Below are 17,071 nucleotides of genomic sequence, written 5' to 3' on the forward strand. Positions count from 1 at the left end.
GTCCGTCTGTGCCCTTCAACAGGGAAATGCTAATGTCATGTTATGGTAGGGTTCCTGTATATGTGTGTGATGTACAGTAGGCAAGGGGGGGGGGGGCAATATCAAAGTCCATTGCCATAAAGCCTAGGCTGTCAAAGTAGCAGGTGGCTGCGATAGCCAGCAGATCCAACACCTTACGCTTGCTTTCATCTGCACGACATGGTAAAACAGGCCGTTTGCTTAAATTAAGACACTGCGGAGCGGGTGCGAGATATGGCTCGGAAAACGTACCTCAATCAAGGGATGAGAAATCTGTTGTACTCCAAATTGTCCCATTGTCCCAAATGTTACACAGAGAAGATTGAACGACTACTAAAAAAACTAAAACTAAAGCAGGAAGCACCAGTGACTTTGTCAATTAAAAAAGTGGTCAGAAGAAGCAGATGCTAAGCTACAGGACTGTTTTGCTACCACAGACTGAAATATGTTCCAGGATTCTTCCGATGGCACTGAGGAGTACACCACATCAACAAGTGTATCGATGACGTTGTCCCCACAGTGACTGTATGTACATACCCCAACCAGAAGCCATTGATTACAGGCAAAATCCGCACGGCGCTAAAGGGTAGAGCTGCCGCTTTCAAGGTGCGGGACTCTAACCCGGAAGCTGATAAGAAATCCCGTTATGCCCTCCGACAAACCATCAAACAGTGTCAATACAGGACTAAGAATGAATTGTACTACACCGGATCCGATGCTCGGCGGATGTGACAGGGCTTGCAAACTATTACACACTACAAAGGGAAGTACAGCCACAAGCTGCCCAAGGTCACGAGCCTACCAGACAAGCTAAATTACTTCTATGCTCGCTTCGCAGCAAGTAACACTGAAACATGCATGAGAGCATCAGCTGTTCTGGACAACTGTGTGATGGCACTCTCGATAGCCGATGTGAGTAAGACCTTTAAACAGGTCAACATTCACAAGGCCAGATGAATTACCAGGAAGTGTAATATGAGCATGCGCTGACCAACGGGCAGGTGTCTTCACTGACATTTTCAACCTGTCCCTGACGGTGTCTGTAATACCAATATGTTTCAAGCAGATCACCCTAGTCCCCCCCCCCCCCTCCCCGCTGATGACACAACAGTGGTAGGCCTGATCACCGACAACGATGATACAGCCTATAGGGAGGTCAGAGACAACCTCTCCCTCAATGTGATCAAGACAAAGGAGATGATTGTGGACTACAGGAAAAGGAGAACCAAGCACGTCCCCATTCTCATCGATGGGGCTGTAGTGGAGCAGGTTTTTGCATAAGTCCTCAGATCCTTAAAAAGTTCTACAGCTGCACTGCCTGGCATGGCAACAGCTCGGCCTCCGACCGCAAGGCACTACAGAGGGTAGTGCGAACGGCCCAGTACATCACTGGGGCCAAGCTTCCTGCCATCCAGGACCTCTATAGCAAGCGGTGTCAGATGAAGGCCCTAACAATTGTCAAAGACTTCAGCCACCCTAGTCATAGACTGTTCTCTCTGTTACAGCACGGTACTGGAGCACCAAGTATAGGTCAAAAAGACTTCTTAATTAACAGCTTCTCCACCCAAGCCATAAGAATCCTGAACAGCTAATCATCAACAACCCCTATTTTACATTGCTGCTACTCTCTGTTTATTATCTATGCATAGTCACTTTAATAACTCTACCTAATACGTACATATTACCTGGACTAACCGGTGCCCCCGCATATTGACTCTGTACCCGTATATAGCCTCACTATTGTTATTTTACTGCTGCTCTTTAATTATTTGTAACTTATATATTTTTTTACTTATCACTTATTTTTCTTCAAACTGCATTGTTGGTTAAGGTCTTGTAAGTAAGCATTTCACTTTAAGGTCTACACATGTGGTATTCGGCGCATGTGACAAATACAATTTGATGCAAAATAAACATTGTGGACCTTATGGGAAAGGCCTTCATACGACATAATCGATTAAATTGAACTAGCTTCAGTCACAATGTGGCCACGTCAAAACAGAACCGATCGCTCAGGGAGAATTCAGTATGTTTCAACGTAGTACAGTAACGGAAACTGCAACATTGTAACCATTCTTACTCAGACAAATGTTGCAACACCGTAGCACCTTAGTTAGCATAAGCCTGAATCAAACTTATTAAAACATCTGGACTCACTGAAACATCAGTATGGAAGAAACTGACGAGTAGGGATTGTGAATGACAATGACAAAGGTCCAATCATTTCCACGGGAAAGACCATAAACATTCCAAGACACTCCTTAACAGCCAATTGACTGCACAAGAGGTGGATTCAATTCAGCGGTCATGTTAGATATCATTCAGAGGCCCAATCGCCGGGGTGACAAAATAATATTCGCCGAGAAAAGTAGCGGGGGTGACATTGTGTTGACCCAGATCCTTCAATTTCACTGGAAAGATCACGCATAAATCTGGTTGAAGCGAATAATATATTTGTTAATGTCTTTGTCATATCCACTTTCGGGACTGTGGGACTTGAGCTAAACAATTTAGCCTACTAACCCGGCCAAAAAAAAGCTGAACCTACCCAGAAATTCTCTAGGAAGTAGGGCGTTATCATCTTGGTTTCTTCTTCTTTTCTCTCAGCAACTATATTCTTGTTTAATTTAAATTCAGGCAATTGCTCCGCCGTTCTCCGTTTCCGTTGTTTGCCTTTTGCTCCTTTTCCCTACGCTCCTCTTTCTTCTCCCTCCCCACCTGACTCCACCTCCTTTAGGAAGCGAAAGGCAACTGAATTCAATCTTTCTCCTCCAAAAATTCAGACGAAGAAACAGCGCCACCCATGGTGGGAAGAAAAACAACAGCAGTTTCTGTTCTGCACTGATATTCTAGAATGGGTTCTAGAATTATACTGAACACGTTTTTGTGTGTTTTTTAATATTATTATGAACACAACAAATACAACCCCCCCCCCCTCCCCCACAGAAATATACAAGCAAAAGTACATAAATCTAACAGTGGTATTACATATCAATATTCATTTTCAATTTGTTACATTGTTTTATGGTGCGTATTGCTTTTTTGTTTTTACATTTACTGATAATGACAAAATAATATTTAAATTCTATTTTAAATCATATGAAGAGGGGTTTGTTCTCTGCCCACTTCATTTTATGGATAAAGAATCTTCCATGAAAGATAAACAAATTAACAAGGAAAGTTAAATCAGGTTCCATATCATTTGGATCAAAATAAAACATATCAGAGTCTCTCAGATTAACATTAATAGTAGTTTCTTATCAAATAAAATCTTCTCACTCCAAAATTTTCTGACATAAGAACAGTCCCAAAATAAATAGTCAAGATTTTCTGGGTCACAACCACAAAATACACATTTGTTGTCAATAGCTATTTTAAATCTGTGTATAACAAAAGGTCTTTACAGGGTAGATTCTATGAATGAGTTTGTATGATACTTCTTTCACCTTATTAGATATACAATACTTACCAGACAATAACAAAACTTTGTTCCAATTCACTTGTCCTAGGGCTACATTCCAGTACATTTTAGCAGAGGGAATAGTAACATATTGACATAGTTCCTTATATACATGTTATTACATTTATAGTTTAAAATGTCAATTCCTTCTAATTGTATTGAGGCTACAAATCCTCAACAGTTGCACTTGGAGTATTGTTATATTCTCCTAAAAGAAGAAAAGCACCTTTAGGGACAGCTCTAACAATGTGATACTCCTCAGGAGTGAATGTAACATTGTGTGTTCTCCTAGAATTCTTGATAATCATATAGTTGGCCATCATTATTCTATTATTGTTTAACCCAAATAATGTTGTTGTCCAACCAGTTCTTGAAAAATAAAGACTTGTTTTTGTATTTTATGTCTTTATTATTCCAGAATGTATACCTATGTGGGGAAAAATTGTGTTTGTACATGAGGTTCCAAGTTAGAAGTAGTTGTTTATGAAAGTTAGCAAGCTTAATAGGGATTTTACCCATATCAACGTTGCATTTGAGTAAGAATTCTAGACCACCAATCTGTTGGAATATTAAATTAGGGATTATATTCCAAATGCAATCCTTATTTCTTTAATAGTTTTGTATCCATTTGATCTTAAAGATTATATTAGAGGTTTTAAAATTCAGAGGATTCAACCCTCCCTCACTTTGGGTGCTACATATTACCGCTTTTCTTAAATAATGAGGTTTATTCTTCCATATGCAGTTAAATCATTTAGTATCAACCATTTTAGTTACTGACAGGAACATCTAAGGCAAGGGAGGTATAAATTCATCTGGACAGACTTTCAGATTTTGATAAAAGCACATGTCCAGATAAAGAAAGATCTCTTAATAACCAGGAGTTACATCTCTTTCCAATTTTCTCTACAATAGAAGATACATTTAAGTTGGCCCTTTCTTTCTGATCTTTGCTAACTTTAATGCCAAGATATGCGATCATCTTTTACAGGGATATTACATACTGAGTTTAAGTCACATCTTTTCAACGCAAATAATTCACATTTCCTAATATTCAGAGATAAACCAGATAAGTGTATTAATGCCTTCTCACATGTAATAGCTTTCATGACTTCATTAAAAAAATGGTGGTATCATCAGCCAATTGTGAACATTGTATCTCTTTGTCTTGTATCGGATTACCCCTAAAACTATCCTTATTTAGACGTGGAATTAAACAAGGATGCCAAATTTCTCCTTTCTTATATATTGGTCACAAGTTATGGCACATGAAGTGCCATAACTTGTGACCAATATATAAGAAAGGAGAAATTTGGCATCCTTGTTTAATTCCACGTCTAATGTCAAATCTCTGAAGTTCCATGGGATAACAAAAATATAAACGCAACATGAAACAATTTCAAAGATTTTACAGCTCATATAAGGAAATCAGTCAATTCAAACAAATTCATTAGGTCCTAACCTATGAATTTCACATGACTCTGGGAATACAAATATGCATCTGTTGGTCACAGATTTTTTTTTTTAAATAGGAGTGTGAATCAGAAAAACAGTCAGTGACTACCATTTGTCTCATGCACCGTGACACATCTCCTTCACATAGAGTTGACCAGGCTGTTGATTGTGGCCTGTGGAATGTTGTTCCACTCCTCTTCAATGGCTGTGTGAAGTTGCTGGATACTGGCGGGAACTGGAACATCCCAAACATGCTCAATGGGTGACATGTCTGGTGAGTATGCAGGCCATGGAAGAAAATTGACATTTTCAGCTTCCAGGAAATGTATACAGATCCTTGCGAGATGGCCATTATCATGCTGAAACATGAGGTGATGGTGGCAGATGAATGGCACGACAATGGGCCTCAGGATCTTGTAAAGGTATCTCTGTTCATTCAAAATTGCCATTGATAAAATCCAATTGTGTTCGTTGTCCGTAGAGCACAGACAACGAACCATGGAGCACTCTGTTCACAACACTGATATCAGCAAACGACTCACCCACACAATGCCAAACACATGGTCTGCGGTTGTGAGGCCGGTTGGACGTACTGCCAAATTCTCTAAAATGACATTGGAGGCGTCTTATGGTAGAGAAATTAACATTCAATTCTCTGGCAACAGCTCTGGTGGGCATTCCTGCAGCCAGCATGCCAATTGCACTGACCCTCAAAACTTCAGACACCTGTTGTGTGACAAAACTGCACATTTAGACTGGCTTTTTTTGTCCCCAGCACAAGGTGCACCTGTGTACGGATCATGCTGTTTAATCAGCTTCTTGATATGCCACACCAGTCAGGTGGATGGATTATCTTGGCAAAGGAGAAATGCTCACTAACAGGGATATAAACACATTTCTGCACATTTGAGAGAAATTTGCTTTTTGTGCATACTGAACATTTCTGGGATATTTTATTTCAGCTCATGAAACAGTGGACAAACCCTTTACTTGTTGCATTTATATTTATTTTCAGTGTATTTTAATGTTCTATATTGCTGTGATGACTATCAGCCTGTGGGCAAGGATACCAGGCTATGCAAAAATGTTTTATAACATTAGAACCACTGGGTATCTCATATCACCTCCTTCAGGGCAGTTAGTACAATCCTTTTCTGTGTCATGTGGGCTATTCTCTTTGGTGGACCTCTTGGTGCCTGTCAACTACTAACTATTGTTCAGTCATTATCGCATGAATGGGAGATAGAGCAGTGTTTCTCTAAGAGAAAGTCTTAAGACCGGTGATGCTATGTAAGAGTGGTAGGTCTTTCCGTAGCTATGTAGTTCCCATTAACACACTTATCTGTATACACTTAGGCTGCAACGGGCTCCTCCATAGGGACATTACACTGCCGTCATCGACACAATCACCTCGCCTCTAATTGTCTATGGTGGATGAAAGTATGGGGTCAATGGGGGTAATCGATAACTGGTCTATCCGACCTGATGTTGACCAGGTTCAAAACAATTAGATCAAATTAAAGTGCATTTAAAAAAAAAATGAACACTAAAGTAACAGAAAAGAGCAGTCCCAGACTTATGTAAACAATTTATTCTCAACTATGTACAGATCCAAGCAGTGATTACCGTTAACATCCATCACATCATACAAATGTCATTACAAAATTACTACAGTACAATATAGATTCTTTGCATGATCCAAAATATTTGGTGGCCCCGAAAATTATTTTACCTTTAAAAAAAAAAGGTCCAATGCAGCTGTTTTTATTTATTTATCTCACTATCAAATCATTTCTGGGAAACAATTAAGTACATTTTAGTCATTTAGTGGACGCGCTTATCCGGAGCGACTTACAGGAGCAATTAGGGTTAAATGCCATGCTCAAGGGCACAGACATCTTTCACCTAGTCGGCTTAACGCTTTCAATTAAAATGGTCCAAAATAAACAAAAATAGCTTCTTAGCAAAGATCGATTTCTCAAGCAAAAATGTTGCTTGGACTGTTTGGGAGTGGGGAGGGGAAAACTGAAAATTAGCTGTTATTGGCAGGAAGGTTTTATAACCCTCTTTCTTATTGGTCTATTAGCTCATTTACCTCATGGTGATGTCACCATGGAAGGTCAAAACTCCATCCCACCAAAACAGGCTGAAATTTCAGGTGGCCTTTTCAAAAACCTCTCGCACTAAATGGCATTATAATTTTCACAGTATTATTCCAGTCTCATAGTGTATATAAAACAGTTAAATAAAGTTTGACTGCACTGGGCCTTTAAAATTTCATCAGAATTTACAGAAACCAGTCAAAAGTTTGGACACCTACTCATTCAAGGGTTTGTCTTCATTTTTACATTTTACATTGTAGAATAATAGTGAAGACAAACTGTGAAATAACACATATGGAATCATGTAGTAACAGAAAAAAAAGTGTTAAATAAATATTTTAAATTCGAGATTCTTCAAAGTAGCCACCCTTTGACTTGATGACATATTTGCACAATCTTGGCATTCTCTCAATCAGCTTCATGAGGTAGTCACCTGGAATGCATTTCAATTAACAGGTGTGCCTTGTTAAGTTGATTTGTGGAATTTGTTTCCTTCTTAATGCGTTTGAGCCAAATCAGTTGTGTTGTGACAAGGTAGGGTGGTGTACAGAAGATAGCCCTATTTGGTAAGAGACCAAGTCCATCTTATGACAAGAACATCTCAAATAAGCAAAAAGAAATGATGGTCCATCATTACTTTAAGACATGGTCAGTCAATACAGAAAATGTAAAGAACTTTGAGTCTTCAAGTGCAGTCGCAAAAACAATCAAGCGCATTGATGAAACTGGCTCCATTGAGAACCGCCATAGAAAAGGAAGACCCAGAGTTACCGCTGCTGCAGAGGATAAGTTCATTAGAGTTAACAGCCTCAAATCTGCAATTAACTGCACCACAGATTGCAGCCCAAATAAATGCTTCAGAGTTCAAGTAATAGACAACATGAACTGTACAGAGGAGACTGCATGAATCAGGCCTTCATGGTCAAATTGCTGCAAAGAAACCACTACTAAAGGACACCAATAAGGAGGAACAGACTTGATTGGGCCAAGAAACACGAGTGATGGACATTAGACCAGTGGAAATATGTCCTTTTAATGAGTCCAAATAAGATTTTTGGTTCCAACCGCCGCGTGAGATGCGGAGTAGGTGAACGGATGATCTCTGCATGTGTGGTTCCCATCGTGAAGCATGGAGGTGGTGGAGTTATGGTGCTTTGCTGGTGACACTGTCTGTGATTTATTTAGAATTCAAGGCACACTAAACCAGCATGGCTACTACAGCATTCTGCAACTATACGCCATCCCATCTGGTTTGTGCTTAGTGGGCCTATCACTTGTTTTCAACGGGACAATGACCCAACACACCTCCAGACTGTGTTAAGGGCTATTTGACCAAGGAGAGTGATGGAGTGCTGCATCAGATGACGTGGCCTCCACAATCACCCTACCTCAACCCAATTGAGATGGTTTGGGATGCGTTGGACGGCAGAGTGAAGGAAAAGCAGCCAACAAGTGCTCAGCATATGTGGTAACTCCTTCAAGACTGTTGGAAAAACATTCCAGGTGATGACCTCATTAAGCTGGTTGAGAGAATGCCAAGAGTGTGTCAAGCTGTCATCAAGGCAAAGGGTGGCTACTTTAAAGAATTTGAAATGTTTTGATTTGTTTAACACTTTTTTGGTTACTACATGACCACGTGCCATTTCATAGTTTTGATGTCTTCACTATTATTCTACAATGAATGAAAATAGTCCAAATAAATACAAATCCTTTAACGAGTAGGTGTTTCCAAACTTTTGACTGGTACTGTATCGAAATAAAATCACTAGTTTCTTACATTATTCAGCGAAAAGGATGAAGGCAGACTTGGGAGAAATTCTAGTCACATTTTTTTTTCTCATGGCTAAATTAAGGTATTAGGCTATTGTTAGAGGTGTTCTTTAAATGAGACATTCTACTGCGGTTGGTTGGTGCTGTAAAAAGAGAATAAGATTTTTCAATAAAGCTATTTTTGCCCCTCGCTTCTTCAAAATGAAAGACCTCAATTTGCAAACAAAGCTGTAAGAAGCCATGAGCCTATTTGTTTTTCGCTTAATGTCTAAGGTCTTTCTTCCATTATTGGAAAACATTATGAATCACCATCATTACAAATCACCATCAAAATCATCCAGTTGTTATCAAGGCATCATGTACATATTACATTTTAACACCACCTAAAAATGTCTTTACAATCACTTTGCCACAGTTGCATTAATTATGTGCAAGTTCTCTTCCTAATTTCATATTCCTCAAAGTTACAAGTCAATTTGAATGTCTGTGTATATCTAGATACAATTATTCTTTGACACTGACTCTGGGTGTGTGTAAGTCTCAGTGTCTTAATGGTGAGCTAGCACACATATCAAAACACAGTGAACTGAACACCCATGGACAGGTATATGCTCTGTATTCAAGGGTTAAAGCAGGAGAGGCTTACTAATCTCTTATCGGTAAAGGGAGATGGAAAAAAGGCATACATTTGGAAAATAACAACAAGAAAAATAACGGTAAACATAACCTCCCGAGGTTACTACAAACAAATATTCAAGTAAAGAAACTACATCATAGCAGCGGCAATATCAGTAAAACAGCACACCGGTTCTGTGGGGGACACAGATAAAGCTAAGTCCTGGAATAAACAACAACTTCAGTGGATATTCTCCATTCACCATGCTTTTTAGTCCACCACTAGGTTTAACCTGTGTCTCGGAAACCGGCCCTCTATGTTTGTATTTTTTAAAATTCAGTGTGACAAGTAGTGGTAGGACGAAACTAACCAAGCCATGCCTCATCCAATTTTTTACATGACAAAAACACCTGGAATGTGACAAAAACTCAATTAATTTCAACTTCAGGACACAGCAGACATGGCACAAAAACAACTACAGAAACAAGTGCCTCCATATATCCCATGATGTCTTATTAGCCTGGTGAAGTGAAAAGGAACAATCCAGTTTGGATCCAGGCTAACTTGACATACCCCATCATTTCGTTTTTTTTACTATTGTTAAAATGTCCCATTAACTACATGTTACCAATGAGTAAAACCTCCCATCAATACAGTTACAAAAATAACAATACAAAATGTATAATAATAATAACAACCTTAGTTTGTTGGCTTTGGAAAGGGTTTGTGGCTATATCTGCAGTACTTCATATCCAGGCTTAGTTTACACCAATTATCTTTTAGAGCATTTCTGATATTGAGAATCGTATATTTAAAAACAGGTCAAATACACCCACAAGTTTAAAAATATATATATTTAGAAGTGACTATCCCATATCGAATACCCAGTGAAGTAATACATGAGGTGTTTAGTGGTATAAGTCTCCTGTAAATGAATACTTTATGAGTACGTAAATGTGTGGGTCTACTAAAGTATGTGTATGTGTAGTCTGTTTGAACAAGTGCTTCCAATGTTCTTTGTGAGGGGGGACAAAATACTACAAAATGATTACACTCACCTACAGAGTGAATCTGATTAGTTGGTTGGGCATAAAGATGCTTTCTCCCCAACCCAATCTCTGACAACCATGGGATAAATTCAGGCAATCAACAACATCAAGACTTCTGTCAAAAACAATAACACTCCAAAACAAAAAGGAACCAAAAGTAGGTCAAGCTTCACAGTATTTAACAAGATAATACATTTGGATGTGGGCTACAGGTAAAAGGTGGGGGGGGGGGAAATGCTCCTGCAGGTATGTATGAGATACAAGGTCCAATATTGTACGTCAACTAAATGGTTTGGGAAGTAAAGGGCCACCAACACGCAAGGGATCAAGCATTAGAGTACGCTGCATTCAAAACGGTCATTACAATCATCCTCAAAGGTCATGCTTTTAAAACAAAAAGCAAAGCCACAATAACAGAAAAGAACAGTACAAGGGAAAAAAATAAAATAATTTAAAACAACGATTTGCTTGCTGTTGGATCGACAACCAAACAAGGTCAGAGACAGACACGCTATCAAGACAGTGCCATAGTCCCAGTAGTAATACTCAAGGAACAAAAGGAGGAACACGTTCAGCCAAAGCCCTGTATGCCTTTTCTCGACCCCGCTCCCTACCTCCCTCCTCTGACAAGGTTAGAAATACGTCTCCACGATTCAAAGTTTTGTTTTCGGGAAAGGTGAGAAAGATGGAAATTGAGATTTTAAACAATATGAGTCAGGTAAGCATCTAAGAGTCTGATATTATGGCCGCTAGTAAAACGTCCATGCATGCACAGAACACGTCACATACACAGCACAGAACAGAGGCAGCCTGAAAAAGTTGACCTTAAAGTTATGACATGTATGAAGCAGTGTTCACGGTCTCTTTTTAGAATCACAACCAAAACCCTGCTAGATGGATTCAACTAGATGAGAATATAAAAAAGGTAGTTCCCAGACGTGTATGTTTTCTAAACCTGGTTCATGCTAGACACTGACGGGAAAGCCTCTGGTAAACAAAGGGGTGGTGGAGGGATAAAAACCTGAAAAACGAGAAACTACATGGTTGTTTAAGAAACCTCATCACAGGGCTACACAAGAAATACCACAACTATCCGATGACGCCACACACTGACGTCACTCTAACGTTGTACAGCAACTGTCCTCACTTCCAACTTTGACGCAAGCATGCTACTTAGTTATTTCCTGTTTTTAAGACAAGTCACTTTTCAACCACAACAAATAAAAATCATATGCACTTCTGTCTGTGATGTGCGTTCGACTGACTGGTTTAGGCAACACAACTTCTGACCTGCCTATAAAGATTTAAACTCTGATATTACTCTAAATATGCACTGACAAGATGTTTTATTAACTCAATGTAATTACTTTGATGACTACAAGAAAATACATGCTATTCTTATTCTAAGATATGCAGAGGCAGTTTCCCAAAGAAAAAAGAAAAACTTGCTGGTTCAATTTTTGAAATTAATGATAGTATCAGCATTTACTTTACTCGAATACCCTCCGCTGCTGTTTGGCTAGCAGCCGTCCTGGCTGTTGAGGATACTATGTTGTCTTTGCATGGAAATGTTGTTAATGGTCTCAACTTCCTGATTTTTTTTAACCACCCCTACATACATTTTATGGTTGGTATCCTCCAGTCTAGTTCTACACCAAGACCCTCCCTCCCCCTACCTCTGAGTGACACTTTCCGGCCGATATGTATTGATTAAAAAGCTATTTTTCACTGACCGCTTATCCTCAAATCAGCACTACCCCCTCTGTAAATATAAAACCATGATTTTACCACAACTAAACAACAAAAGTTTTCCCCGTATTTTTTGTTTTGTTTAACGTCGCTGGAGAGCATGGATGAAGAAAAAAAAAAAGAGAAAACAAAAAGCTAAACTGACATCTTTTCATTACTGATTGTGATGTGGAAATGATTAAATACATTTTTCATCCCTTGATAAATTTGGCCCGCCGGTCCTCATGTTCCCCTCGCCTGTTGCGTGGGGGGGCGGTGAGTGCCTCGGCTGGCTAACACCTCCCTCCCACCCCGCCCATCCAGAAGGTTGAGGAGGGGTCACGGTCTGCACCCCCTTCCCTCCCCAGCAAAGGGTAACATGTTCTCTGGGTATAAGAGGTTCCAATCCGTCGTCTCCCATAGTGAATGACCTGGTATGAGAGAGACAGAGGGAGACCAATATTAATCGCAAAATATGCTTTAATCCCATCCCCCACACATACAGATCCTTCGAACATTTCATTCCAAAATTGAATTGGATTAATATGGAAATGGTCCCCCTTTTCCTGCTATAACAGACTCCACTCTTCTGGGAAGGCTTTCCACTAGATGTTGGAACATTGCTGCAGGGACTTGCATTCAGTCACAAGAGCATTAGAGAGGTCAGGCATTGATGTTGGGCGATTAGGCCTGGCTTGCAGTCATCGTTCCAATTCATCCCAAAAGTGTTTGAAGGGGTTGAGATCAGGACTCTGGTGTGGAAGAACTTGACTGGTCTGCACAATCTCTACAAACCATTTCTGTATGGACCTCGCTTTGTGCACGAGGACATTGTCAACTCAGAAACAGGAAAGGACCTTCCCCAAACTGTTGCCACAAATTTGGAAGCACAGAATCATCTAGAATGTCATTGTATGCCGTAGCGTTCAGATTTCCCTTCACTGGATCTACGGGGCCTTGAACGAACCATGAGAAACAGCCCCAGGTCATTATTATGTTGCTTCAATATATTCACATAATTTCCCTGCCTCATGATGCCATCTATTTTGTGAAGTGCACCAGTCCCTCCTGCAGCAAAGTACCCCCACAACATGGTGCTGACACCCCTGTGCTTCACGGTTGGGATGGTGTTCTTTTTTCCTCCAAACATAACGATGGTCATTATGGCCAAACAGTTCTATTTTTGTTTCATCAGACCAGAGGACATTTATCCAAAAAGTACGATCTTTGTCCCCATGGGCAGTTGCAAACCGTAGTCTGGCTTTTTTAATGGTGGTTTTGGAGCAGTGGCTTCTTCCTTGCTGAGCGGCCTTTCAGGTTATGTCGATATAGGCCTCATTTTACTGTGGATATTGATACTTGTGTACCCGTTTCCTCCAGAATTTCCACAAGGTATTTTCATGTTGTTCTGGGATTGATTTGCACTTTTCGCACCAAAGTCCATTCATCTCTAGGAGACAGAACGCATCTCCTTCCTGAGCGGTATGACGGCTGCGTGGTCCCATGGTGTTTATACTTGTTCATCTGTACAAACAAAAGTACACGTGGTAACTTCAGGCATTTGGAAATTGTCAAAGGATCAACCAGACTTGTGGAGGTCTACAATTTATTTTCTGATTTATTTTGATTTTCCCATGGTGTCAAGCAAAGAGGCACTGAGTTTGAAGGTAGGCCTTGAAATACATCCACAGGTACACCACCAATTGACTCAAATAATGTAAATTAGCCTATCAGAAGCTTCTAAAGCCATGACATAATTTTCTGGAATTTCCCAAGCTGTTTAAAGGCACAGTCAACTTAGTGTATTGTAAACTTCTGACTCACTGGAATTGAGATCGTGAAATAATCTGTCTGAAAACAACTGTTGGAAAAATTACTTGTGTCATGCACAAAGCAGATGTCCTAACCGACTTGCCAAAACTATAGTTGTAAGCAAGAAATTTGTGGCATGTTTGAAGAACACAAATGACTCCAATCTAACTGTATGTAAACTTCCAACTTCAACTGTCTATATCTGTGTATTGTTATTCTGTACAGGCTTCCCTGTTCTGTGTTTGAAATTCACTCGCCTGAAGGACCTTACAGATAATTGTATGTGTGGGGTACAGAGATGAGGTAGTCATTCAAAAATCACTAATCACTATTAAAAAAACTATTATTTCAGTGTGAGTCCAATGCAACTTATTATGTGACTTGTTCAGCACATTTTTTACCATGAATTTAAGCTGATTAAGACATGTATTTACATGAATTTACTGACTTAAGACATTTAATTTTAAATTAATTTGTAAAAATGTCAAAAAACATAATACCACTTTGACATTGTGAGGTATTGTGTTTAGGCCAGTGACAAAAAAAATCTCAATTTAATCCATTTTAAATTCAGGCTGTAACACAACATAACATGGAAAAAGTCCAGGGGTGTGAATACTTTCTGAAGGCACTGTATATCAACTAGAGGTCGACCGCTTAAATCGTAATGGACAATTAATTAGGGCCGATTTCAAGTTTTCATAACAATCGGAAATCGGTCATTTTGGACGCAGATTAAAATTAATCTTTATTTAACTAGGCAAGTCAGTTAAGAACACATTCTTATTTTCAATGACGGCCTTGGAATGGTGGGTTAACTGCCTTGTTCAGGGGCAGAATGGCAGATTTTTACCTTGTCAGCTCAGGGATTCAATCTTGCAACCCTACGGTTAACTAGTCCAATGCTCTAACCACCTGCCTCACGAGGAGCCCGCCTGTTACACGAATGCAGTAAGAAGCCAAGGTAAGTTGATAGCTAGCATTAAACTTAATAAGTTTAATCATAATCACTAGTTATAACTACACATGGTTGATGATATAACTAGTCTATCTAGCGTGTCCTGCGTTGCATATAATCGATGCAGTACGCATTCGCGAAAAAGGACTGTCGTTGCGCCAACGTGTACCTAACCATAAATAAACACCAATGCCTTGCTTAAAATCAATACACAGAAGTATATATTTTTAAACCTGCATATTTAGCTAAAAGAAATCCAGGTTAGCAGGCAATATTAACCAGGTGAAATTGTGTCACTTCTCTTGCGTTCATTGCACGCAGAGTCAGGGTATATGCAACAGTTTGGGCCGCCTGGCTCATTGCGAACTAATTTGCCAGAATTTTACGTAATTATGATATAACATTGAATGTTGTGCAATGTAACAGGAATATTTAGACTGATGGATGCCACCCGTTAGATAAAATACAGAACGGTTCCGTATTTCACTGATAGAATAAACTTCTTGTTTTTGAGATTATGGTTTCCGGATTCGACCATATAATTGACCTAAGGCTCGCATTTCTGTGTGTTATTATGTTATAATTAAGTCTATGATTTGATAGGGCAGTCTGACTGAGCGATGGTAGGCACCAGCAGGCTCATAAGCATTAATTCAAACAGCACTTTCGTGCGTTTTGGCAGCAGCTCTGCAGTTGGACTTCAAGCCTATCAACTCCCGAGGTTAGGCTGGTGTGAAATGGCTAGCTAGTTAGCGGGGTGCGCACTAATAGCATTTCAAACGTCACTCGCTCCGAGACTTGGTGTAGTTGTTCCCCTTGCTCTGCATGGGTAACGCTGTTGTCGTTGTGTTCCTGGTTCGAGCCCAGAGGAGCGAGAAGAGGGACGGAAGCTATACTGTTACACTGGCGATACTGAAGTGCCTATAAGAACATCCAATAGTCAAAGGTATACGAAATACAAATGGTATAGTCCTATAATTCCTATAATAACTACAACCTAAAACTTCTTACCTGGGAATATTGAAAACTCATGTTAAAAGGAACCACCAGCTTTCATGTGTTCTCATGTTCTGAGCAAGGAACTTAAACGTTAGCTTTCTTACATGGCACATATTGCACTTTATCTTTCTTCTCCAACACTTTGTTTTTGGATTATTTAAACCAAATTGAACATGTCTCATTTATTTGAGGCTAAATTGATTTTATTGATGTATTATATTAAGTTAAAATAAGTGTTCATTCAGTATTGTTGTAATTGTCATTATTACAAAAATATATATAATAATGACCGATTAATCGGTACCGGCTTTTTTTTGTCCTCCAATAATCTGTATCGGCGTAAAAAAAAATAAAAAAAATAAATCGGTCGACCTCTAATATCAACAAAGTGTTGCTAGCTTTATCGTTTTGCTCAAATAAGGTGGATGACAAACTGAAGAGACACGAAAATGCCTTAGATCCGATATCTTAGCTCTAATTAGATTTTCAACCATTTTTAAACATGAATGCGCGACGTACCCCCTTGAACAGGCCTGTTCCTATGGAAAGTGTTACACCCCGTAGAAGGCTGCCAGTCGTTCCTTCAGAGGCAGAGGGAACTGGTCTGAGAAACGCCCCCAGTTCTCCTCGCCCACCTGGTTCTTGAACCCATGGAGGATCTGAAAATATCAACACATAATTACAATGTATGCACAAAGCTATGCAACGCACATGCATACACACACACATTGTGCATCAGGATAATCTCATCTTCTCCTTTCTCACACAAAGGTACTCAGTCTTGGCCCATGGCACATGAGCAACTCCAATTGAGAAAAGGTCTAACTCCTGCATCCTCTCTCCTCCTTCCACGCTCGCCTCCTTTTGAAAAAGGTCAAAGGTAATCGAGGAGAGTTGGCGATGTGAAGGAACGTGGACGAAAATGCGCTTGTATGAAATAACTCCACTCGCGCATCATAAATTACGTTTATAGGGGTGGAATCCCAAAATGAATGTGTAAAGTTATAAAACTAATGTAGCTAGTTGTGCAAGAAATGTTAAAGATTCAAGTATAAGTAGGATATAATTTAAACGTTTGCATACTTTTCTCCTTAGAGAAAACAA

General features: G+C 39.6%; 2 protein-coding genes across 10 annotated transcripts in view; both read right to left on the minus strand.

Moving 5' to 3' along the window:
• The window catches only part of fcho2 (FCH and mu domain containing endocytic adaptor 2), a 101,002-nt gene extending 98,235 nt beyond the window's left edge, over positions 1-2,767 (minus strand). For 4 of the 9 annotated variants that reach the window (XM_031808842.1, XM_031808837.1, XM_020466313.2 and 1 more), the window contains exon 1: positions 2,567-2,765. In XM_031808842.1, coding sequence (XP_031664702.1) covers positions 2,567-2,599 — 33 coding nt within the window. In that variant the 5' untranslated portion in view covers positions 2,600-2,765. Of the gene's footprint in view, positions 1-2,566 lie in introns of all 9 variants that reach the window. The other 5 variants (XM_031808838.1, XM_031808836.1, XM_031808840.1 and 2 more) reach the window with 4 other exon arrangements.
• Positions 2,768-8,689: 5,922 nt separating this feature from the next.
• tnpo1 (transportin 1) overlaps positions 8,690-17,071 on the minus strand; it is a 61,644-nt gene continuing 53,262 nt past the window's right edge. Inside the window, exons 24-25 of the mRNA XM_020465435.2 lie at positions 16,487-16,626; positions 8,690-12,629 (exon numbers count right to left, since the gene is read on the minus strand). Coding sequence (XP_020321024.2) covers positions 16,519-16,626 — 108 coding nt within the window. The 3' untranslated portion in view covers positions 8,690-12,629; positions 16,487-16,518. The remainder of the gene's footprint in view (positions 12,630-16,486; positions 16,627-17,071) is intronic.

Source organism: Oncorhynchus kisutch, linkage group LG29 (genome assembly GCF_002021735.2).
Source record: "Oncorhynchus kisutch isolate 150728-3 linkage group LG29, Okis_V2, whole genome shotgun sequence".
Lineage (NCBI taxonomy): Eukaryota > Metazoa > Chordata > Actinopteri > Salmoniformes > Salmonidae > Oncorhynchus > Oncorhynchus kisutch.